General features: G+C 39.0%; 1 protein-coding gene across 2 annotated transcripts in view; it reads left to right on the top strand.

Moving 5' to 3' along the window:
- Nucleotides 1-25,263, top strand: part of iqsec3a (IQ motif and Sec7 domain ArfGEF 3a) — a 95,581-nt gene that overhangs the window by 8,151 nt on the left and 62,167 nt on the right. For both annotated transcript variants that reach the window (XM_030150316.1, XM_030150317.1), the window contains exon 2: nt 13,793-13,873. In XM_030150316.1, coding sequence (XP_030006176.1) covers nt 13,793-13,873 — 81 coding nt within the window. The remainder of the gene's footprint in view (nt 1-13,792; nt 13,874-25,263) is intronic.

Raw genomic sequence — 25,263 nt, 5'->3', positions numbered from 1 at the left:
TAAATCTAGCAGAAAAAAAAGAAAAACTCACTAATGACAGTTGGTGTGCAATTTATGTCACCTAATTTGTTTCAGAAGACAGCAGAAGGTATGATTTAGAAAAAAGTACAAGGAGGTCTAGGCTTTACTTCTTTCCTCTGTTCCCCTTCACCATCCAGGGCACTATTTCTCAGGGGGTGGAATATCCTTGTCTACTCTCCTTCCCCTCCCCTCAGTCTGAATGGGAATCACGTCTGCTTGGTTATGACAGTGTGGCTTGGCTCTGCTGCAGGAATTCAAATCATGAATATCACATTTGGTGTGTAGTGCTTTTAAATTGCTTCATTTCTCAGAGGATGTAGCTGCTGGGTGATTCCTGACTCCCTGGTAGAATATTAGCTATTTTCATGCACAAGTTGAGCAAGGCAAGAGACAGTCCCTATTGTCAGTAATCCAGCCTTGTGTGTTAATGTGAGTGAGTGTTTGTTTTTGTGTTAGGGTGTTAAGTGTGCATGGTAACTGCTGTTGTAAGGGGATATATGGGCTCAGTTTTGTCGTTTTTCATATACATTTGCATGTGTGGATATGAGAAATGTAATGCATTTAAGATTTTGCTCACCTTCTCTGGTCTGAGGTGTTGGTTTAATTCAATGCACTGAGTAGATCACTATTATTCAATTAAATTATACTCCACCAAGTACACATGAATAATTTAGCTCTGCAAAATGGTGGAGAATTGCAAAGGACAGACTGCTTATATCTAAGAACTGTGTTTAGAAGCACAAAAATAAATTTGAGCTCACATTAATCAACTGAAAATGCTTAGCTAAAAAAATGACAAAACTTCTGATACAGCAAGTATGAAGAATTGTATTCTGTGTATATTCTTAACCTATATTCTTATGAAACCGTAGCCCCCTTAATGCTATGGTTGTTAATTTATTTTGTAGATATGTGTGTTTATCGAGTAGCTGTACTTTGAGAATAAATCTTTTGCTGCACCATTTAGTCATTCATAGATTTTTTGATCAGAAGTACAGCACAAATGTATATGTATACAAAAGTAGCACACAGGCAAAATGATTAAAGAGATTTAAAGAGGGTAGGGTTTAACACTGGAACCCAAATGTTATTACATTTTTCACATAAGTTTACTACACTGCAGATCTTTTTCTTGTGTCCTCTGAGTCCACATTTGCAATTCAATCAAAATGACAAACTTTTGGCTCTTCCCAGATTTATTTTTAAATGTGGCTCCCAGCTGCCTGTCCTCTGTTACTTGGGCAACATGCCAAGGCACTGAATACGCAGATGTGTCGTTATCGCCCTTGACACTTTAGATCATTTGACATCACCCTTCATATGTAAATATTGGACACCCACATTATGTCCCTCCATAGAATACACATTTTTTTCTAAGTTTTGCTGTTAGTGAGGTTACACTAGTACATAGTCAGTCACCCTCTTTATGGTTGGAGGTAAATTATTCACACATCTGATGTATTTCATTTCTTCTTCATGCAAATGAACAGTAGGTTTAATGAGCTATCAGCAGTGTGAGTGCATCATTAGTATGCAATCAACATATTTCAGAATTGTGGCTGAAAATGGGAATCACATTGGGTTGTCATCTGGCTTCACTCAATCTGATTGCATAATATAAGCGGATTTAATAATTTAATAATCAAAGCATGTTTAAAGAATTGCTCTTTTTTTGTTGTCTGATTCTAATTCTGCATAAACATACTGTTTGTTTAGTACTCTGTGTCATTGTAAAAAAGAACATCCTCAGTTTGAGCGCTAATCTCTAACTCCTCTGAATTTTATTTAAAAGATGATATGTGAATGTTAGAATTAGCACTTGATTGAACACTCTCATATAACGTACTGTACATGTAATGTTGTAATGGATGCAATGCATTGCCATCTGTTTTAATGTAATGGTTTTAGTCAGTTTATGAAAATTGCAAGGTTGCAATAAAACAGATGAGATGACCGTAGACCAACATTTGGAAACTGCTCTGAAACTGATGCATAATGCAAGACCATTATTTCAGTCTTTGTCCTTCTCATCGTGGTCTCATTCCTCAATGGTAGATAATGCTTTCATGGTATTCTCATTACCTATTGAGTTTACATACTTTACGGATCAGGAAATCATTCTTTGAGAGAAGTAATAGTATCCAGTTATGGAAAATGTCTCCCCATCTGTTGCAGAGATTTCACCTCATGAAAGCTTAGTGCAGTAAATCCCTCAGCAGACAGTTCTAATTGTTTTTCACCATGTGTACCAGTGTGCATCTGTGTGTCCTAAAGAGGGTCAGCCATGTGGGTAAATGACAGGGTCATGCTGTAATGCCAAGGTTTATTTTATGTAGGTACAGTAATGGCTTCCAATGTGTATTTATGTATTATAGTTTAAATATACATGAGAGATTCCTCAGATAAGCAATGCAACATATGTGATGTATTGTATGTACACTGTCTATTCGGGTTCATTTGTTGTCCAGGGCTTTCTTTTCAGCCTGATTTTCACGTCTATAGTAGCATTGTGTATGTACGCAAACACACACATACATGTACACATATTTTCATGCACAAAGCACACTCTTGCCCAGGGAAATGTCAGGTATGGTTAACTTTACGACCCAGAGTAATGTTCAAAGCCATCCACCTAAGCCTGGGAGGCATTACAGAGCTGATCGGAACAGGCACAGCATGTCCAATTGGCTTTCCTAGTCTTCTCCAGACACCATACAAAGCCTCAACCCTACTGTATTGTGTGTTAAAAAACACACACAGCACACAAGCATATTTGCTACTTTTCTACTTATTTACTCACTGACTATCACTTCAGCATGCAGATACATGTTTGACAGTGGTGTCACACTCTTTTATCCACTTTCCTCCATGTACACCATGTCCATGACAACTGTTGACAGAGGGACTCTGCTTTTAGGTTCCGTACCTGAAAATCCTTGGGCCTCATCTCTGGAGTGCTTAGTGAGAATTTCTTCAAATCTGGTAAAATTGTTAATTGGGATTCAGAGATTAACTGAACTATGGCCATAGAGTTTGTCTGTTAAATAAGCCAAAATATCACTCAGATGTGTAATAGGTTAAAATGCACCATCATACTCTACACAAAAAAATTTCTGGCCATTATCTATTGGTTTGATCTCACTCTTTTCACTTCCTATTCCCAAACATGTGACGAACATTGATATTATTCTGTCAACAACTACAAAAAAGAACAGTCACTAAACTTTTTTACTCAGGACTGCTGCTCAAATATACAGTAGTAGAAGTACCATCCATCCATCCATCCATCCATTATCTTCCACTTTGTCTGGGGCCGGGTCGCGGGGGCAACAATCTAGGCAGGGATGCTCAGACTTCCCTCTCCCCAGACACCTCCTTCAGCTCTTCCAGGGGGACCCCGAGGTGTTCCCAAGCCAGCCGAGAGACATAGTCTCTCCAACGTGTCCTAGGTCTTCTCCGAGGTCTCCTCCTGGTGGGACATGCCCAGAACACCTCCCCAGGGATGTGTCCAGGAGGCATCTGAAACAGATGCCCGAGCCACCTCAGCTGGTTCCTCTATGTGGAGGAGCAGCGGCTCTACTCTGAGCTCCTCCCTGGTGGCTGAGCTCCTCACCCTATCCCTAATGGTGCGCCCAGCCACCCTGCGGAGGAAACTCATTTCGAACGCTTGTATCCAGGATCTTGTCCTTTCAGTCATGACCCAAAGCTCATGACCATAGGTGAGGGTAGGAACGTAGATTGACCGGTAAATTGTGAGCTTTGCCTCTCGGCTCAGCTCCTTCTTCACCACAACTGACCGATACAGCGACTGCATCACCGCAGACGCTGCACCGATCCATCTGTCAATCTCATGCTCCATCCTTCCCTCACTCGTGAACAAGACCCCAAGATACTTGAACACCTCCACGTGGGGCGAAGACTCTCCACCGACTCGGAGAGGGCAAACCACCTCTTTCCGGTCAAAGTAGAAGTACTTGTTTCTGAAACACAACACTAAAGGAACATTTGCATTGTCTCCTCATAGTGATCACATGTTTTAATAAATCTAATAACTGGTGACACACTACCAGATAATGGAAAATTACAACACTCAAGTCTGTAACCTTAATTAACCCACAATGTAGCAATTAGTCATAGATAATACTGTACCTTAACAAGTCAGCACCAGCCAGAATGATGCATAAATAGCCCCATCCCTACACTAAATTAAAAGATATCAACCTGATAAGTGAAAATAAATTAAACTGATCATCATTAGTCTGGGAAATAACTGAAAAAATAGCTTTTTTTAAATTTCTGTTGTAGCATCTGTGATAAAAAAAAAAAAAAAAAAAAAAAAAACCAAAAACAGAAGGCTGACATGGCACAAGAATTAGAGGTACATAAATAACTTAGATAAACAGGTGGTAAACAGAATACACAAGTGGTATCATCATTCAAAATATACAGTAACACAATCTTAGATGGAAAGAGTTCACAGTAGATTAGAAGTGTAATTTGTCCATAACATTGAAGAAAATTGCAATTTTTGTCACATCACCCTGCTCCATCCATATATGTCAATAAAGTGATAACTTCCATTTTTCCAAAAATACATTTAATATATTTAATTAAATTTATTCAGACTGATAACTACATATTTATGAGTCTGGACAGACATGGATGTAAAGTTCACCTTGACTGCTTGTGGAGAATATGGTAATTCTACTTTAGCATATTACTGAAGAAAAGGGTTTGTTTCCCAGTTTTAAATAAAGAATAAATTAATGCAAAATGGAATGCTCCCCTGTAGGCTACAGTTAAACATGAATAATCAGTGTACATCCTTGTGCCCATGTATTAATATGTATGTGCGTGGCCCTCATTTGTGGCATTTATGCAGCATTTTGGTGTGCTATGTGGTGTTGTTTCCATCGTGACCATAAGGGCATCTTGTCCCAGGCACCGTGGTTACATCAGCAGTTCCCGTCTGTCAACCCCCTGACAACAGGATTACATCATCAGGTGCATCGTGCCAAAGGGAGGAGTCAGTGACTCTAGCATGATATCTCTAGAGGCTTGAAATTGGAACAAACCCTAAAAGAAGCAAATGAGATAAGCAGCCCACAAAGCAGGAATGAGTCATATGTGTGGAAACTGGAGTAAAGAAGTCATTGTATGTGGATAGTGTGGTAGAAGAAGTTCTCTTTGTCAAGTATTTTTTTCATGCCCACCTCATCATCTCTTTCCCTTCCTGGTTCTCTTACTTGACATGCCCGTAGAATCTGTTCTTGTTCAAAACATATTTTTTACCTGAGCAGAATGGAACTATCAATCACAAACTTTCAAGACCTGTGCAGTGGTTCTGGCACAGTCTCTGTAATGTATAAATGAAAGTAATTTACTTCAGCCAAGAAATCTATGGCTACTGTTGGAGTAGATGGGATTTTCCTCATCAGTGCAAACTCCGGCTGATATATGACAACCGTGTCAGTTTGATAGCTGTCAAGAATCAGCGTGAAGCATGGAGATATCTGTGAAATTTGACCCACTGCCAAGTCTTCAGCAGATGGCCTGAAGCAACACAGTGTAACGTGGTGCACAATATGATCTGTGAAAAACTCCTCAATAGTGGTGGCCTCAGTTGGAGATTTGATGAAAACAATAGGGGAAATTGCAGGATTTGTGGAAAATGTCCTGTGTTTTATTCTTTGCAACCCTGCTTTTTGCATTTTATAATTGTTATTCTTAAAATGTCTAATAATATGACCTTACATGAGCGTCCACTTTATTCTATTTTGTTCATTCACTAACACGCCCTGAAGTCATGTTGGTTGATGTCATTTTGATGAGGGTGTTATGCTGTTTTGTTTTCTTCTACCAATCGAAAGTAAATCTATGTATCCACCCAGAGGCTATTACCTGTGAAGGAAGATATGATGCATTTGAATCACTCACCAAATTTAAGGTGGCGTTGGTTTTTTAAAGGTACTGAGCCAGCAGTCTACCCTAAACTCCAAAACTACATTTTCAGGGTTGTAAAACTGTATGTAAGCCAAGAAGACAGCCATACTGGGACCATCTTGTTCAGTAGAAATAAATCCAGCTCAGCGTCAGTGTTGAACCCCTTCAGCTGACTGAGATCTTTTTGACAACTGAATTCCAGGAAGTAGTTCGCACTTATTCTTCCCCAAGGCTCAGTTCTCTCCTATTCTGCTTGTTTTTTGTTTTTTCGACCAATCGTCAAAGGTTTCTTTTTTTAAGTTTTATTGAAGGCAGACCAACAGCAGGGAGTTGAGTTGAAGAACAATGAGCAAAATGTCGAAAGCTGAGAAAGAATAACCTCTTTGATTTTGAAGGTCTAGCATGGAAACTTGACATTTGTTTATATTTAAAAGAATTTCTAAGTTTTCCAGTGAAAAAAACCCTTAAGCTCTCTTAAAAGGATGTCTACTTTTGGTCAGATAGAGTTGCAAACTAGGACGGCAAGAATAATGCCATTGGATATAATAAGAGTAAATGGCTTAATCTATGAAAAATCAACTTGTAGCTGGTAATGATAAAGAGAGTGGTTGTCACAAGCTTACATTATGATTCCAAGAGGAAATAGAGGCTTGTTCAGACAGACATAATGTAGCATGGCTGAGCATGAAATTGCAATGGTACATAATTGTATCATATAGTTATAGTATAAAATGCTGCTGTGAAGAAGTAGGCCACAATGAGATTGAAAGAATGAAAATGGAGCTCAAATCTTGCAGTTTTCCTGCAACCAGCCCAGTGAGCATTTTTTTAGGTACCGTATAAAAGAACACAATGTTTTTCCTCCTCCTTTGTTAGGTTTTCTCATGGGAAAATTGGTCGTGCTCTCTCGTCCATCTCTAGCTCTCTCAGTACTGCTTGCAGAAGGCGAGCTAAGCCGCTTGGGACGGCCAAGAGTCCATGCTGACGCAAACCTTTCAAAGATGCTTTTTTTTTTATACCGCTGTGCGTGTTCGCAAAGGCGTGTTTAAGATCATTGGAGTGTTCATGTGAGAGATGTCTGACTAAATTTAAGGATATTTTTTAGTTCATATTCCACTGCACATTCATGTTCAACACATCATTTCCACCTCAGACTGCTATGTACACACCATTACAGAGCACTGTGTGGAGAATTCACTTTTCCCAGAAACTGCTACACCTGTAAGCCTGTAAAACACTGATAAACTAGCACTTAGAGCTACTGCCAATTTTCCAAATGGAAGTGAAGTATTACAAAAACATTTTGAGTGTCTTTGTAAATTTAATGTGATTAGAGTGCCTGTAGTTAAACTGCCATGAGATAGACCGACTTGTGAATGCTTATAGTGTATTAGTTGACCATGGAGTGCTTTGTTCTCTTTTTTTACCTGCATTTTTTTGAGGCATGAATTTTCTTTCATAACCATCAGAGCTTGTTGATTCAAAGCCCATCATCAATAAAAGGCTGTTTCACTCTAAATTGATTGTTTAATAGCAGTCATTTTATTTATTGATTTTTTTTTTTCCCTTTTTCACAGATGTCTCTTGATTTGACCTTGTCATTATGAAGCTTTTATTCCAAAGTGTTGCATCAAAACAAACATCTAAATGAAATAATGAGAACAAGCACAAAAATAATTTTTAAAGTAAGCTGCTGTGTAGCCACAACTGCCTCGGCCATACCACTTTTGTTAATGTTTGCTTCCTTCAAGGTCAAATTTATTTGTATTTACCATGTTTTGCCTTCAGGGGCAGACTCTGATATTCCATATTATGTTATTTCAATGAGAGAACATGTTCAGAGCTATGTTTTTCCCTCACTGCCAAGGAAATGGTTTGTGAAAACTAATCCGTCAATTATTGGGAGCTTTGATCCCCCTCTCCCTCTCTTCCCTTCTCTGGTCCCCTTCTCTGTCCTATGCTTCAAAGTGTATCACTTCAATGTGCACAGATCTTTTCTGCCTTGAGCCGAATTGAACCAGGCGTAGCTCTATTGACACAGTAAAGCTGAATTCAACACAGGGAAGAGCCCATCGACAAACACATTAGACACAAGAAGTTTAAACAAAATACAATGAAACCGTGATGTGCAGATTATACTCTCCCTCAAACAAACCTAGTGTGTAGAAGAGCTTATAAAAGCTTATAGATTTTTTATAGGTGGTATTAGTGAGCTTAGGCCATGACTGAGTCAGTGGTGTGGAAGATCAGAAAGAAGGTCATGTGAGTTCAGTTTAATCTTCAGCACCCACACTGATCAAACAGCATGTGATGTTCAAGGGAGGAGTGCATGTGGATGGGTTAGTGGTTTAACAAATTCTGTTATTCAGATGGGTAGAGAAGAATTTATGTAGTTGCCTCGTAGAGGAAATGTGTGTGTAATCCTAAACATGGAAATAGATAATTGGTGTTGCAGTGAGTGTGTGTGGGTGTGTGTGCATGCATGAGAGAGAAGAGGATGATTAATTAGAAATTCAGGACCACGGAGAGTTCCTATTCTCTCACATCTGTGTGTTTCTAACGTGAACAGGCACATAAAATGCTTTACTTGACTTTTATGTAGGATGAGTTGTATATGGACTAGCTCTGTAGCACGGGTGTGCATTGTAAAGGTTCCATCATAAACCAGAATCAATCATTGTAGAAGACTTGCAAGCTGTTTTTTGAGCAGAAAGTGAGGAGGTAGAGTAAAGCCAGGCAGATAAATTCCAATAGTAATGGAGAGAAAATCACGAGAAGCTGTAGATCAAAGAAGAAAAATGTAGAGAGTTGAGATGAATCAGAAGGAAGGTGGTTTGAAAGGAATAAAAGTTCATCCTCTCTCAACTCCAAAGCACTTTCTTGTGTTTTCCCCCAATGCTCACTTTCACTGTTCCGCTAAGTGTTTGAGGTTTACACTGTTTTGCCCGGTTTGTGTGTATGTCAGGTAAAGCTGTGTATAGATTTGTGCATCGGCTGCAGGTTTAGCATCAAAGGCAGAGGCAGAAGTAACGGAAACTAACCTTGACATACACTGTACCTTCTCGCCAATAATATGCATTGATTGAATTCAGAAGAGCTCTGTTGTCAAAGAAAAGAACACTCAGCAGGTTTTCAGTATCTGCGGTTATCCTGTCAATATGCATTCAGCAGAGAAATGCCCAGGTGGTTTGTATTTACTGTAGCAAAGGTTAGATAAGAGTAGGACTAGCACACTGTCCATCAGGTAAACAGTAAATATCATATAACTTAAGAAAAATAAGCATGACTCATCTCCAAGTTGAGTTTAATACTACTAAACAAATATCACTGAAATTGAACCGTGTCACAATGAAAAGCGATAGGGCTAGGGAATACATTTCACACAGTGAGCACAGTATGCTGCAGACAGCATAAATCTCCAAACCACTGATTTTGTGATTGCTCCAATATATTCAGTTTAAAAGGTATGCAGTTTTTATAATGAACAAAATGTGAGAATTACTGCTTTTTACGGAGTGGTGAGCAGACATTTGCTCTAGAGAATACACAAGTAAAGAAAGTAGGAAGTAAATAAAATGATGGCACAGTTTATCATCTACTATTAACCTGCCTTTTTTTTTTTTTTACCATGTCCTACAAAATATATACTGTTTATCTATGTGAATAAGTAGCTCCACTATTCCCAAAGCTCTCACTAATCTGTCTCAGAGACCGCCTGTGTTCTCGACCTATTAGAAACGACCACAGTGGTGTCATGGTCATTAAGCCAAACACAATTAGAAGAGCCATTAACAATGGGAATTAATTTGCTGTCATACCCTCCCTGCACTGTCTACTACTGTTGCTGTCAGATACTTAGCAACCTCCCTTTAAAGCTCCCTCACTGTTCCTTTCGCCATCCCTTTAGAGAAACAGAGATACCAAAGTCCAGCTAGTGTGAAAAGTGTAACATTAGATAGAGGAACAAGTCCTGTTTGTTAGGTGGTAAACCATTGCACTTCACAAGAGAGGGAAAGAAAAAAAATCGAGTGCTCCCTAGATGCACCACGAGTGGAGACCTTGGATGAGTGCATTAAAGAACATGCAGGTCTCCTTAGTTTCTCTGTCCACCTTCAGAAAAAGGCAGAAGGTCTAAGAGAGAAGAGTGAGGAGACTGACTGCAAGGTAGAAAAGATCAAACGGAAACACAGGACTGATAAGGGATAAAAGGGTGGTTGCGGTTCTTAATGTACTGTAGTATAACTGCTGCTGTACCTTACGTCTCTCCTCTCTATCCTTCTCCGTGTCCAGTTTCCACCGATAAGACCGAGCATATATCATGGTGCTGCCCTTTTTTTTTTTTTTTTACTGCCTGCATCTTCTGACAGCAGGAGTTATTGAGCAAATACCTTTCTTGCGCTGCTCTGTGCCTGTAGCACCATGAACAGGGGGATGGGGAGTCTTGGAGAGTGATGGAAAATCAGTGTAAGAGGGAGAGAGGTAAGGAGTGGGGGAAGGGACATATTCAAAGAAGAGATGGATGAAGACGCCATGTCCGAGTCAAAGAGAGGACATATTATTGGCTAGAGAAAAAAATAAGTGCACTCATACTTTTTCTCATGCGCACACATTAAAATTTGATCTCTCTTCACTTTCTGTGGAATATTTCAGTTTCAGCTTCACATGTTACTGTACTGTCAGTGTCTCTGCAGAATCAGATACGGTAAAATGAATGCATCTTTAATGAATTTGCAATAACGTGTGTATTTTCATAGAGAAATCCAAAGCTATGGAATTGAGAGGAATGTGTCAAGCAATCTCTTGCAAAATTAAAACAAAAAATTTGAAATGCAGAAGTTTTCTTTGACTCTTTTTAAAGTAAAAAAGTAAGAATTTATTTTGCAAACTTGTTTTTTAGCTGAACCACAACATAAGTCACTCATTCATCCAACCTCCATGGTGCTGATGCAGTCAAACTTTGCTCTGTCTGTGTTTTTCTCTGTACTGTTGAACCTGATGTCGAACTGTGTTGAGACTCTAGGTCTTTTTGTGTCGATCTCCACGGTGAGAAAACTTTCAAACTCAGTCTCTCTTTTTCTGTCTCTCTTTCTGTCAGCTGAGCACAGGCTGAATTCAGAGTTGAAAAAGGACATAGTTCCAGCACTTATAGTCCGACTGCTGTACGCGATACTTCGGTTACGATGATCGATGTGTGTTAGATTAGCTGGTTACAAAATCACAATTTCTTTTTATGTCGTGGCTCTGTGACATGACAGACTACGTGTTGCCAGTGCCAGAAAAATTATGTAAATCTAAAAGTCTCTGAGGGAAACTTATGAAGCTCATTCATGGCAAGAGTTGTTATTGTGAAAGCTAAGAATGGATGTGGGGGATTTCAGATGTGCAGCAGCTGACAAAGTGTGAAGCTGTAAAACATGCTGTTCCCAGTTCAGATTAGCCCATTATATTACAACTTTCATGAACAGAAGTTCAGTTCATAATCCTCAGCTACTTAAACAGTGTCAAAAAAACAGAATGATACCTGCAAAGAACTTGTATTGATGCTTCTCTACTCTTCTATACTTTGATACCATTCTTTGGTCACATGAGGAGGACAGTACTGGCTGTTAATAATAGAACTGGATGTAAAGGGTAATGATTTCTTTATTGTGTTTATAGCTGTTGGTAGCAGAGTGCCCTGCTCTGTGTTCCTATTGGCTAATATCTCATAATTGTCAGAACCTGATGTAGACAAATTAGACATACAAGACTTTTGTCAGGGCATGGTGAGGTTTCCCATATGCTGTGTCGGCTGTTGCCCACTATGTCACACCACACAAGATAAAATGATCAATTCCTGATAAAAAAAACAGTACCTTATATCAACCAGATGGAACTGGGCTGACATTGGCTTAGAGCACACATGTTTTATAACCTACAGATGAGATAATTCAAGACTAACACAGCAAGTTTAAAAGGTTCTGTTGTAGTTTAACAATCTATAAAATTTCACTAACATCCTGGCATAAAAGGGTAACATTTCTGGCAGTGGTCTGTAGCAGCTTTTGAGAAAATAAATGAGCACTTATAACATTAAAACTATGAAAACTATCATCTGTCTCAGTGCAGCGTTAGTAGGACTGCTGTAAATCATGCAAAAGCCGCCACTGGCTCATATCCAGGTCTCCTTTATCTTTCAGCCTAACCAACACTGGCCCAGCAATTTTATGCTACCAGGCTAATCCTGAAAGCCTCCCTACAAACAGTTCAGCAACACTGTATCTGTGTTAAGGAAAGTGATGTGAGGCCTTGAGAGGCTGATTTTGAAACATGGGCTCAAGGGTAGACACTGCAGGCTGAGGTTATTGAGGTAAATAATCAAGAAAGGGGTGCTGTCAGGACATCACAAATAAACTCTGACAGAAAGAGATATGCTGGAGAATTCACAAAAAGAAGAAACAGGCAAAACACAAACATGTCAAACAAACAAAAAGCTGTTCACTTACAAAGCATGGTACACAATCTGAGACTGATGACTAGAGAAAGCAGACTGTGGTTGATGACCGTTTTAGGAAGCAGGTGTTCAGGGATAAGACTGGCTTTCTATGTGATGTACTGTAAAGGGACTCACTGTGGACTCCTGGGACTGCAAGATCATGAATCACAAAGGACACTGGAAAAATTTTGCAATGGAGATAAGCAGAATTTATTATATGCAGCTGCATATAGAGATGTACTCAGTGTTCTCAAATTGCATTGAGGTTGCATCAGTGTAGAGACTAACTACTGTTATTAGTTATAAACTATTGAATTTTACAGACAACTTCAGACAAGAGTTGAGTGAGTTTGGGTTTTAAGGGACTTCCCTGCCCTTTCAATACATGGAGAGCCTAAGGCAGAGAGTGTAAGATCAAACCCCTCAAAGAGTAGACCTCAATGACAAGGAAGGCATTTCCACAAATGTATGTAATGTTTATGTAAAAAGCAAAATTAGAAAAAACATCCTGAATTCCACTGGTAGTTTTTGGTATTATTTGCTAAATAGTAAATGTACATAGAAGAAACAGAAACACCTTTTTCAAGTAAATTGTGGTTTGGTGAATCTTAAAATCCCATGATTTATCAGCTGACAGAACATCTGTTTGCCACTTTTTCCCCAGATATTTTTATAAAAATAATATGTCTGAAACAACAGGTCATGATGAGGAGACAAAGTTATTCCTCTATTTTATTCTTGAAAAAAGACATCACAACCATTTTGGATAGAACACAACAACAGAGTGCTCGACTCTAGCCTAGTGTAACACAGTCTATGCCTCTGTCACTCCACAGTGCAGCCTCCAATTACTTTCTCCAAACCACTTCATGGAAATGCATATAATTCACATTTTGGTTTTTGCAACTTTTCAAACATTTATCGCTTTTATCGACATTTTATGGATGCACAACCAGTGATTCTGTTATGCACATCATGAAAAAAATGACCTAATAATAAAATTGCAAAGTCTATTGCAAAGAAAGCAGAAAAGATAACTGTAAGCATAAAGGTAAGCTTTGCACTTAAAATATGGGACCCTGAAGGACATTTACCAATTTGATATGCAGAAGGGAATCACTTGTGCATAAGCTGATGTGGCCACTTATAAAATCAGCTGCTATCAGTGATGTACTGGAGCTTAGATATGGTGGCCTTCACAAACTAAAACTACGCTTGGTTGAATGGATATTGAATGATTTTCCAAAATTCCATGGACACTGTGCTGGAATATAACACTAAGATGTGTAAAATCAATAGAAGGATCTCTTATATTTTCTTTTAATTCTTCTATTTATGCTCTTTTTCCCTCAGAAACCAGACAGTTCTTCATCAGTTCTGTTGCCCAGCCCCAGAGGCCCCAGAGGGGGAGACCTCTACTGCCTGTGTCCCCAGGTAAGATGACTGCATCCTTTTTACACCTGCACAATTCTTTTTTTTTTTTTTTTTTTCAAAAACTTGCTTATTTATTTATTTGTTTATTTATTTATTATTATTATTGTTATTATTATTATTTTATTTTTTACATTTTTTTTTACAGTTAATTTCATTTGCTGTAAGTTTTAATTGCAGCCACTTACCATGCATCCTCTTTATGGCGATGCTGCAGTAGCTACTTTAGGCAACTCAAGAACTACCCCAGCAGCGTTATCTGAGTTGATGTGGTTCTCAATGCTTAAGGCTCTTTAAGGGGGAAATCTGGACTTCCCATCCAAGACAACGAGCAAATACGAAGAGGAGTGCCATAATCTTAAAACAAAAGCCGTCAGTGACATTTACTGAGTGACACCTCACAGTTTCAGCTGGAGTTCGTTACATCGGCTTGGGTTTTGAGTCTTGCGGAGGCTGCAAGATTATTTTCTGACTGAATCCAAGATAGACTGGATGTGATTTGTTATTTTCATAGTGCTAGAGCTTCATTTGTCAGACCATCGAGATAAATCCACTGGAACATAGAAGTAATATCCAAGTCAATCATATCAAGATCCCATTTCCCGGACAGTAATCAAGTCTATGGCAGAATTGAAAATTAAACAATTGGAAAAAATTACATTGAGTTTACCAACCGAAATAGGATGATGACACTGTTATCTTTTATGGTAGATTAGCACAAGATAGCGACAGAACAGTGGCTGGCAAATGGGGTCTTGCAAGTTTCTTGTGTACAAAGACTTGCATTTGGATTTCCAACTCTTTATAAGTTGAGCAATTTAAAGCTCTAATATTAGTATAGTGGTAATTTGCATTTTTTATCCTGAGGGAATATGAAAAGCCAGAAAACAACAATTATAATTAGCTGCTGCAATTACTTTACGTTTGTATGGCTATTAGTTAGCAGGTGGTTTTGAGGGAGCATAACAATTAATATTAAGTGTTGAGTACACCAACAGCATAGAATCAGAAAAGCACAAACAAAAAGAAAACACAGGCAACTTGGTATTATCTTGCCTCTCAAGCCGAATTGACAGCAAAAAAAAAAAAAAAATTCTGTTTGCCCCCTGTTTCTATTACATAATTGCACTCTCCCACCAGAATTTTACTGAAAATCATTGCATTCATCTGGACAAGACCCATCAATAGCAATTAAGCCACCCACCCCTTTGTTTGATATGGACTGCATGTTTCACAGAGTTGTTTTTTTCTGCATTGTCTGCACACGGCAGAAAATAGCAGCAAAACAAACACGTATTAATGGCAAATCATAGCCACCGTGGTGCTGGACTCAATAAGTGGCAAAAGGCTGCAAACCAACAAGCTTTGACACAGTCTCACTTTAAATACCGCAGAGGCTTGTGATGTATTAAATCAGCCACATGGATACACCGAGGGGCTTAAAAATATGAGGAAAGTTGAAAAATTTGCTTTGTTTGCTCCTTTAAAGAACAAAAAAAACTCCTAAAGCTTTGGATGAGATCAGTTGTCAGACGTATATTGTACACATACTCAAAACCCAAGTCTGTTGTCAGAAAAGTCACCTCACACCTCTTAAAGAGTTGAAAATCTGGACAGCGGTTAAAATTGAACAGGAGTGACTTTCATAAGATGAAAGCTGGAGAGGAAACTGGATAGGTAGACAAAAGAGACGGAGACAAAAGACAAGAATCGATCACAGTTCAGCACCTTGAACTTTGCTTGATAGAAAGTGTTTGGTGCTGTTGTGTTGTGTGATTGCTCTGTGCTTTGGGACCATTAGCTAAAGGTACAAACAAAGTGCACAACAGAAGGTCTTTGCTAACATGTCGACCCCTCCAACTCCTCAAAACACCCCCTTCCAATCTGCGAAACAAACCACTTCAAAGCAGGACTCTCTGGGGCTGAGAAAGATAGCAGCTTGTGGTTTTGTCTTTTTTTTTTTTTCTTTCTTTTTGTTCTTGTTGCGTCTATCTCTTTTTTGGAAGCTGTATTCTGTTGTTGATTTCTGTATTTCCGCATTGTTGTCAGTGATTTGTTGATCATTCACTCATGTGGCATCACCAAATCATATCACAGCGACATAACTCCACATAGCACCACACCTCATTGCATCCATTGTCATTCATGTTCACTTCATTTGGGCTTGTCTCTCCACTGTGGTCACATTAAGTATCAATATTACCATGTGAAAAAAGTGTAACTATGCAATGATTACAACAACCATAATGCATTGATGTGTGTAGGGTCTCTCCCATGCTGAAGATTAGTGAACCTTCTTGTTGACACATGTAATGCATCTGTGTTCATGTGAAAAAAAAAAGTTCTTATCATGTTGCATGCTTTGGCTTGGCAGTGATCAGAACATAGCCCCCTGTCTATATGTGTGTGTTAATGTACTGTACATGTGAGTGTGCCAGTGTGTCACGAAATACGGTAGATATACTTCACTTACACACAAGACACTGTGGACACCATTAGGTCTGCGGATCCATAATGATACACTGGTGAAATACACGAGTGAGTTATCATCTTTATTTAAGCCCTGCTGAAAAAAATAGGGCCTCTGAAAGATATTAAAGTTAACCGTTTTTTTTTTTTTTCCACCAAACAAGGACAAATTAACATGTAAAAAGGCCATGTCGCTGCCTCTGTATCTTCTGAATCACCACTCTAGGATCTAATGATGTCGTATTTCACACAGCAAATCTAAAGACTAAGTGCAGTCACTGATATTTCATTTGCACAGCTTCTTTCGTCGAGACTATTTCAAGCCTCTCCGTCACAGGGGTCATCTAGGAAAAGGGCAACGGCATGAGTTTCTGCAAGATCCCAGTGTGCTAATTTGAAGATACACTCGCACTTGGTTTGTTTCTGTCTGCGCCTCAGGAGTTTTATCTGATCAGTTAGGATGTGGGGAAACAAGCCATTAATAACACTGTGTACCTGGGATCATTTAAATGAGGCGAAAGTAGGAGGTTGTGAACTGAAAGGAAGAGTGAGGATTTAACTGTCACACATAATGAGGACCCTATGGAGGCTGGAAACTCACCCTGACTATCTGGTCACTCTCTGCAGGATTTAAGGAGGCACCAGAGGTTTAAACACTACACAGGATTTATGTGTCAGATCTATAATCACTCGGATCAGGCTGATTGTGTGGGATGGCTTCAGACTCTAACTTTTTAGTATGTTACCATCTTCTGCTGCACTGTGCTAAAATCACACTCATTTTTGTTGTTAGTTTTATAGTTCCATAGGGGACCATAGGTTTAGCTTTCTGCTTTGCAGCAAAACTGAGAACTGCTGTGGTCAACACACAGAAACCTAATAAAGGAAAAGAGGGAATTACTAATAGAATATTCCAAAATGGAGAATGGCAATGCAAAAGTATAAATAATGACACTCAGAAAGATGGATGGTGGAAAAGCTGGCAGGTAGAATTTTTTACTTTTTAAAGTCTATTCTATGTGTTTGCATAAGATTTTTTCCTTTAAAACAGCAGAAATATAAATAAATAGGTTTCCCTAGGGAGAGCAGATATGACGCACAGGCACTTTTTTTCCTTTTAAAGGTTTATACATGCACTTTTGAGTTTCTTGTTATACTCAAGCAGCTATATTTTTATTCCAGTAAGTTGCAAGCTGTTGATAATATCTTTAAGGTTCATATTTTTTTGATACTGTTTTTATGTTTGGGATTGCATTGAAGCTATTGAAGTGTTACAGAAAAATCATTGTCTAGTTGCATCACCTATGCACTCATGCTTTGGAACCATAAGTTCTGTGCAAGTGCTGCAGAGTCAATCTGGGGCAATTCTTAAAAAAAAAAACAAACAAAAAAAAAAATGGATGTGCATGTGTTAACACCCACAAATTTAAGACAGGCTGCAGCTTGTCATCTTGAGAAGTGAGTTGTAGTTACTATCATTTGTGCAGCAAGGGAGCAGCTGCTTCCTCAGCTATATTGTCAAGTGAAGTACTCAATGAAATGTTGGCCAGGATCAGAAAGAATTGCCATTTAAAGTTATAATGTCAAAGACGCATTACCTGGCACTGATAGAGAATGATACAGCAAAAACGCCTCAGAGAAAGGGCACAAGTAACTGGATAGATGAAGTCTTATGGAGACTAACTTCATAAAATGCTGTAGTCATTATGTGGATGTGGACAACTTCAGTTAAGGATAACCCCAGTACTAGACTTTACGCTAATTTATCTTACAGAGTGCCAGTAATTAAGTATAATGCAACAAATTAAACACAAAACACTTAATGCTGACTTTCCACGTTTTCACAGTACATCTTCATGAAAAACAGTTCTGTCAAAACAATTACCACTCATAGCTGAGTCAGTCTGGCCACATTCTGTGACGCTGGTAGGATAGTAAACAATCAGTCTTTTTGTCACAGTGTTAAATATAAACAGACCAGTCAGCCTTTGGCAGGTGATGGCGAGTATTTTTGGCAGGATAGTCAAGCCTGTCGGAGCTTCAGCTTCACCTGCCAAGCTGATTGTTTTTCCTAAGCTTCACAAACATCTTTCTCATCATCTGAAACTCCCTTAAATTAGCACTCCTGCTGACAAATGACTTGGACACACATACACATACTGGTACCTTAATGAGGTACGCTATGCTAATTAGCTCATACAATCTGCCATAATGATTTACCTTGTCAGAGAGGAAATTAGTGACCAGGTTCTCGAATCTCATCTACTTTTTGCTGGAGAATTTTTACCATGATGAATATATGACAGTCAAATGACACCTGTGATTCTGTTGAATAATACGTTTACTCATTCTAATGTTAAAGGCGAGACTTGTGTGTAAAATTAGGTTTGTCTGAGTAAATTAGTGCAGAATTGCCCTTTTGAGCCCACAGTGTAATTAAAGCTTAGAACCTTATCTTTTATGATAGGCAATAAAGAGAGCTGCAGTAGAGGTAAAAAAAAAAAATGGATTACACATTGCACCTGGTGAAGCATATGACATTACAGAAATAAAAGGACAACTTATTTGGGTCAGTGCCAAAACAGATTAGAAGTGTCATATTTTTACTATACCCCATTGTCATGAATGTGAATAAAATATCAATAAATGCAAAAACTGGGTAAGATGGGGCTAACACCTTGATCTCTCATAGTAGGGAAAATCATGGTGTTTTCTACTGGAAATTAATTCACCTCTGGACATGGCACAAGTAGACAGCTGTGTCATCTTGCTAAGACAATTTTTCTCTAATTAATCATTAGAATTAATAATAAACTGCACTAATTAGTGGAGTCATGCTGTTTGCCAAATGGAAAGGTGATGTTGGATGGATAAGGACACAGCTGGAAATGCTTTGTCACTTTTGGTAGCAACCGAGACAAATCGAGGTTCTGGCTGTGAGGGGGAGTGGCAGGACTACAGGGACCATGATGCATTGACGCAGAAGGAGGAACTGATAGAATGATTGATCCGTTTTGTTGGAGGACATTCAGGGGCATGATGAAAAAGTATGCCATAATCTTTTTTTAGTCGTTCAAGACTGCTGTGCTGTGTGGCTCCATACATATACCCATTCTTTGCAGGGGTGCGCTTGTTGGAGACATGCAAGATCACCTCTACTTTTGTCCTCACGCCGGCCGACACCCAGTAGTAGTCTTACTTGTGTAGCTGTAAATTAATTTCACACAATATCCCGAGTTATAGTTTGGCAATTATTCCACCTTTTCACCCAACCATTTAATGTTCATCTCTCTCCCTCTCTCTCTCTGCCTCTGTCTCCTTTTCCCTTTTTGTAATCCTGTCGTTTGGTTACCACGCTGCCTCAACTGGAGAAAGTGACCTTGTCGGCATGCTGTTCTGTTGTCATGGGAACAGAGGGCACAGCAGAGAGATGTGCAGTTACAACATATTGGTAACAAGCCACAGTCAGGAGGTTTTAAATACATATAGGGATAAATTAGCAGGGATGAATTTGTAATTATTTCCGAGCCTTTTGTTTCATTTCCCTGCCTTCCAGTTGTCATCTTTCTATTGGCTTAAAGGGTTTTGCCTATTAGCCAATGAGAAGAGCCCTCAATGTCCTCAGGGTTTATCCATTCAGCCGTTGGTTTTGTTCTATCCTGTTCCTTTCAAACACATCCTACGGGATTGTAGTAGAACTAATTCACTCAAAACCTAAAGTCAGCTCTCAGCATTGTGAATGAATGAAAGACGTTGTTAAGGAGAGTGAGTGCTTTGAGTAATTTCTAATTAAAATGATGCTTAGTCAAATTTATTTTCAGCCTAAGGCCTGCCTTATGCAACACACTTACCACAGAGCAGTGACACCAAATCTCCTCATGCTTAGCTATCATGGACATCATTAGCTCATGTAGTCCTAGATAAGACAATGCATAATACGAAAAGAGTGTACAAGTCATGCACCTTATGTCTTAGGCATCTCTGCTGCATCCCTGCACAGTGACACATCAGCTCATCTCTTTAGAAGAACAGCAGTACAGTGTGTGAGCGTAAAATGTTAAAGATCTGAGAGTTTCGCTCTCCGTTCTGCAGCTTATCTCAGCATTGTGAAGCGGGCACAGGCTTTTATTACAAAGGAGATTTAATAAAAGCCCAACATTTTGATGACTTTGCTGCAGCATCTCTTGTGTGTTCAGCAGCTGGTATGTGCATGTGCTGTTAGACTGTGTGTGTCTCATGAATCAGCACTCTTTTAAGTTTGAGCCTATGAATAAATGCCCAGCACTCAGATCTAAGACACATACTATGAAAGGCAAAAGTCAAATTCACTTTGATTGCGATGCACTTTTTATTTTATGTAGTTTGCCACTGTATGAGTCTGAGTTGGTAATATTACTTCAAGTCTTACAAGATCAGTTACAAATACAGTATGGTATGGGCTATATATTACCTCATGCTATATATTAAATGTTTTCTTTCTGCAGAGTGAGACTTAAAACTACATGAAATACTGTATGCAGTTTTTTGCCTGTATTTGGGGATAGTGATCATTTCTGTCCCACACTGCACCATGTTAAACAGTAGTTGGGGTCATTTCAGGGAGGTGACTGACATGTCCCTGGAGGCACTGCTGTTGCCATTATTCCGACACTATTGAAATTTGCCGCAGGCCTATTATGCAGTAATAACCATTCTGTGCTAGCTAGAGTCACTGCTAGAAATAAAACAATGAATGTACATTTTCCATAATGTTTCCCATTTTCTCTGTGTAAAGGAAGGAGATCATTATGGGTAGAAGATCTATTCTTTTTATCACACTTTATGTTTGCAGCCTGAATTCAAAAGCTTTTTATTTGACAAAATTTGAGATGAATTCCATACTCAGACTAGCCAGTTTGTATTAGTTTTACAGAAAAAAGCTTTCACATATACTGGTGAACCTATTTGATAAATAGGCCAGTTGACCTAAGGATCTTTTTCTTTCATGCTATTTCACCCATTAACTCATCCCCTCACGTACACATATGAACGAGCACATACACAAAATGTACCGAGGCTATATGCTCTTTCTTTCTCTTCTTTTGTTCTCTTTGTCTATCTGTCTTTTATAGTCTGCCATCTTATTAGTCTCCATCCTCCCAGGATACCTTTCGTCCCACTCTGTAGGCCATTCAGTACAAAGTCCTGCTGCGATAAAATGTCCCCTGTTTGTAGGTGGGTGCTTGTGTATGCAAGAGAAGGCATGACTCACAGAAAAATAAAGAACATAATGTAGAGATGAATATCTGTTTGTCTTTCTGTTCTATAAGTGTAAATGTGTTCCTGGCCCTCTATGTACATAACCTGGAGCTAAACGAAGTGATAAAACAGCTCTGAACAGCAGGGGGTGCTAATGAAGAGCAGACATGGTGGCAGACAGACATCTGTCTGTCCACAACAGCACATTCTGTCCTGACCTTTCTATTTTTGGTGCCAGACCATGTTTTGACCCTTTCCTTTCAATTACTCATCTCTGCTCTTCCTATTAAACAGTAAAGACCTCAACTGATGCAGTTCTAAAGTTGGAGCATTCTCACCTATGTACTCCTTGCCATATGCTATATGTTATAGTATAAAAAAATGCCACAAAAGCGGACATCTGGTGCCCTACCCATTAGCCCAAGAGGTCGCTGAGGGGGTAGAGTGTGAGCGTGAACAAGCTGCTTCACTCTTCAGCTCTTGGCAGGTAACAGAAAAGGTATAGAAGGTTTAGAAGTAAAGCACATTTATCATTTTTAACTCTATTAATGCTATGGTGTTAATACTTTAAAGAGGACCTATGTAGGCTCACAAAAACACTCCAGCTGATCAGATATTTGATTATTACATTGTTGGAATCCAGGGCCTTTGTGCAGCTAGATACCATGTACTTGCAGGTGCCACAAGTCCAGTTTATAAATAACAACTGCACAAGTGCAGGGGACACAGAAATTCATAGAGACAGAGAAAAATTTGAAGATGTACTCCATTTAAGCTGCACACCTGCTTTACCTCCTAGTCCTGCATGCGCTGAACTAGGTAGCAATCTAATGGGTACAGGTTGTTCCCTACTGTTCTATGTGAAGGGACATTAGGTGTCCCGGGCGTGGGTGACACTGTCAGATTCAGCATACATCACTGGGCAGAGTCCTTGTCCTGACAGCTCTCCGACAGCCTCACGATGGTAGATCAACAAGGAAATGAGCGGAGAGAAGGAGGCGGAGGGAGTGCGGAGTGGGAGGGGAGAAGTGGATGCAAAAAACTGCTGACGAGGCGACGTGCCTCTGCTGCTGCTCGGCTCACTATAATGAGCAATGAGGATGACGAAGAGCAGCGTGAGGGGGAGAGAAAGAAAGAGGGGAGAGAGTGTGGTCAAGATTTAGATAAGAGAACATGAAAAAGAAAGTCAAGGAGGGATTGGTGAGATTTAGTTGAACATATACTGTATGTTTTGGATACTTTGTAGGAAATATGTGTTTGAATCCAGTATATGTACCTACATGGTATACAAAAAAGTTTTAGATTAAAAAAAATAATGAGCATCACAAACCTCCAGACCTTTGAAAACAGATTGAAGTAAGCATTTCAGAGAAAATGACTTTGTACTTTCATGCTTCGTGCAGTGTGCTGCTGTGAGATCAACATTTTTGTTTTGTGATGATTCATCTTTGCTGTGTTATTTCCCTGTGTCAGTTCTGGCCTTGCTTTGAAGAGGTGATGGGTGGTCATAAAGGAGTTACTTGTGAATGTGAATCATCGGTCCAGATTTTCCTCTTTTATCTTGAAACCATGGAGATGGAGTGTGGATTAGACCTTGAGCAATGAAAATGAAACGGGTGAAAAAGGATAACAAGACACCAAGGGCAGATCTTTGTCTTTGCAGTTTCAGCCCTTTATTTACATTGCACTTATTTAATTTAACTTATAAGTAAATGTAACTTGAGTTACTGCTCCTCTCTTGCAGACCAGGTGTCCTTGATTTAGGTTTATCACCCCATTTGTTACTATAAAAGGCATCATTAGTTTGTAACTACAGTAGCCCACTAAGCCTTTTTTGAGATAGACCCGCTGTGACATTACCAGCTCGTGTGAATGTTCTCAAACAGCCCTCCGTCAAAGAGGACAAATGTCAGAGAAAAGATTAAATGTGAAGGTCTACGCAGGCATGGAGGGGTTCTCATTCTGGAAGAAAAACCTTTCACGTTTCACTAAGATGTAATTGAATTTTCCCCCGCCCTCATCGGTCTAGTGATGGGATAGCGTCTCAATGCTTTCTTGTGTGAAGTCAGTGGAAACACAACACTGGCCACTGTCTTTCTTAACTTTATTTTTGTCATAGAATGAACAGAGAGAATTTTTTTCCCTCTTCTCTTAGAAGCAATTTCACCGATGAGGGGAGACTGATTTGGTGTATATAAGAGTGTGTATCTGAGAACAGTGACAGATAATGGAGAATGTGTCAAAGAGTGAGTTGTGTTGCTGAACGCTAGACCATGACTCTCTTGCCTTGACTCCATTTTCACAATAAACAACAATATGTTGTCTTTTAAAGTGAGTAACTCTTAGTGATGGTTACAAATACACCTTTAAGTATAGAGATAAATACTTTTATGTTGTCAATCTGTGCACGTAAACTGTCCTGCAAAACACAACCGCATTGGTTATGTGGTCTAAAGTTTAAAGCAAATGTGGTTAAGTTAATCACACAATAAAATGTGATGTAAAGCATTTATTTGCAGTAATGTAGGTGTATACAGAAGAGGTTTAAACTACGTGGTTTGCATTTAGTATCAGGAGGTAAATGTATTTGATATTCAGAGGTAGGTGGGATAGGCTCCAGCACCCACCGCGACCCTAGTGAGGATAAAGTGGGTTCAGAAGATGAATGAATGAATCAATCAATCAATCAATTTATCCAGAGGGACATTTTTTGACAACTTTCACCATACATGTCTTTTTAGTCCAGGCACAGATTAGGTTTTATTCACTTTTTACCTCAAAAATACATAGTTAAGTTTTGCAGCTGAAGTGATTCTCCCGGACACACAGTGTATATATTAATGAGACTACATGATGTCACAATCCATAAAATGTAAAGGCATATAGCAAATAATATGCAAATACAGAAAATGTGAATACAAATCCATGTTTAATCTGCAGTATAGCTGCAAGTAAACAGTTTAATCATGCTGGAAATCTTGGAAAGGTTTCCATGCTCTGTTTAATTCACCATAATCCTATTTGAAGAGTTTTTACATATCATAGTTATGAAATATAGTTGCCATGCTGACATTTTTACAAGTGATTAAACTGAATTGGCTTAGTATAGGTGGCGTACTACAATGCTTTTAGTCCATTTATCAGATAAGAGTGCATGTCGGTCTCATGGTGCCCCTGAGTTATTGTTTGACAAAGTCTTAATCCCTGCTGAGTTTCTGGCTTTGCTGAGTTTCTTTGTGTGTACGTCAAGCCCTATTCTGGAGTAATACACTGAAGAGCTTACATTGTGTTTTATCAGATGCCAAATGTGCTGCTGTAACCCTTTATCTTTGCTTCAAACAGAGATCAAACTGATTAGTCTGTATATGCTGGGCAGTTTCCACCCCGACTTTGTGATATACACTTGTTTCTCTGACAGAGTGTATGTATGGGTGTGTGTGTGTGTGTGTTTGGGCAATCATCAGAAGACCTTTAAGTTGTTTGGAGGATATTAGCACTAATGGTACTTCTTTTCATATAACACAGACCTGCACAGTGTTATCATAAACATTTCTTCAAGAGAGTCACAAAATTTCTATAGCAGAGTAGCTCCCTCTATATTTACAGCAAATAAAGTAAATATGAGTTTAAACTGTAACCATATAATTTAATTGGGAGGTGAATTTATACCATCTTGTACAAATGTA

This window comes from Sphaeramia orbicularis, chromosome 12 (assembly GCF_902148855.1).
Source record: "Sphaeramia orbicularis chromosome 12, fSphaOr1.1, whole genome shotgun sequence".
NCBI classification, from domain to species: Eukaryota; Metazoa; Chordata; class Actinopteri; order Kurtiformes; family Apogonidae; genus Sphaeramia; species Sphaeramia orbicularis.
This window is presented reverse-complemented; position numbering and strand designations above follow the sequence as displayed.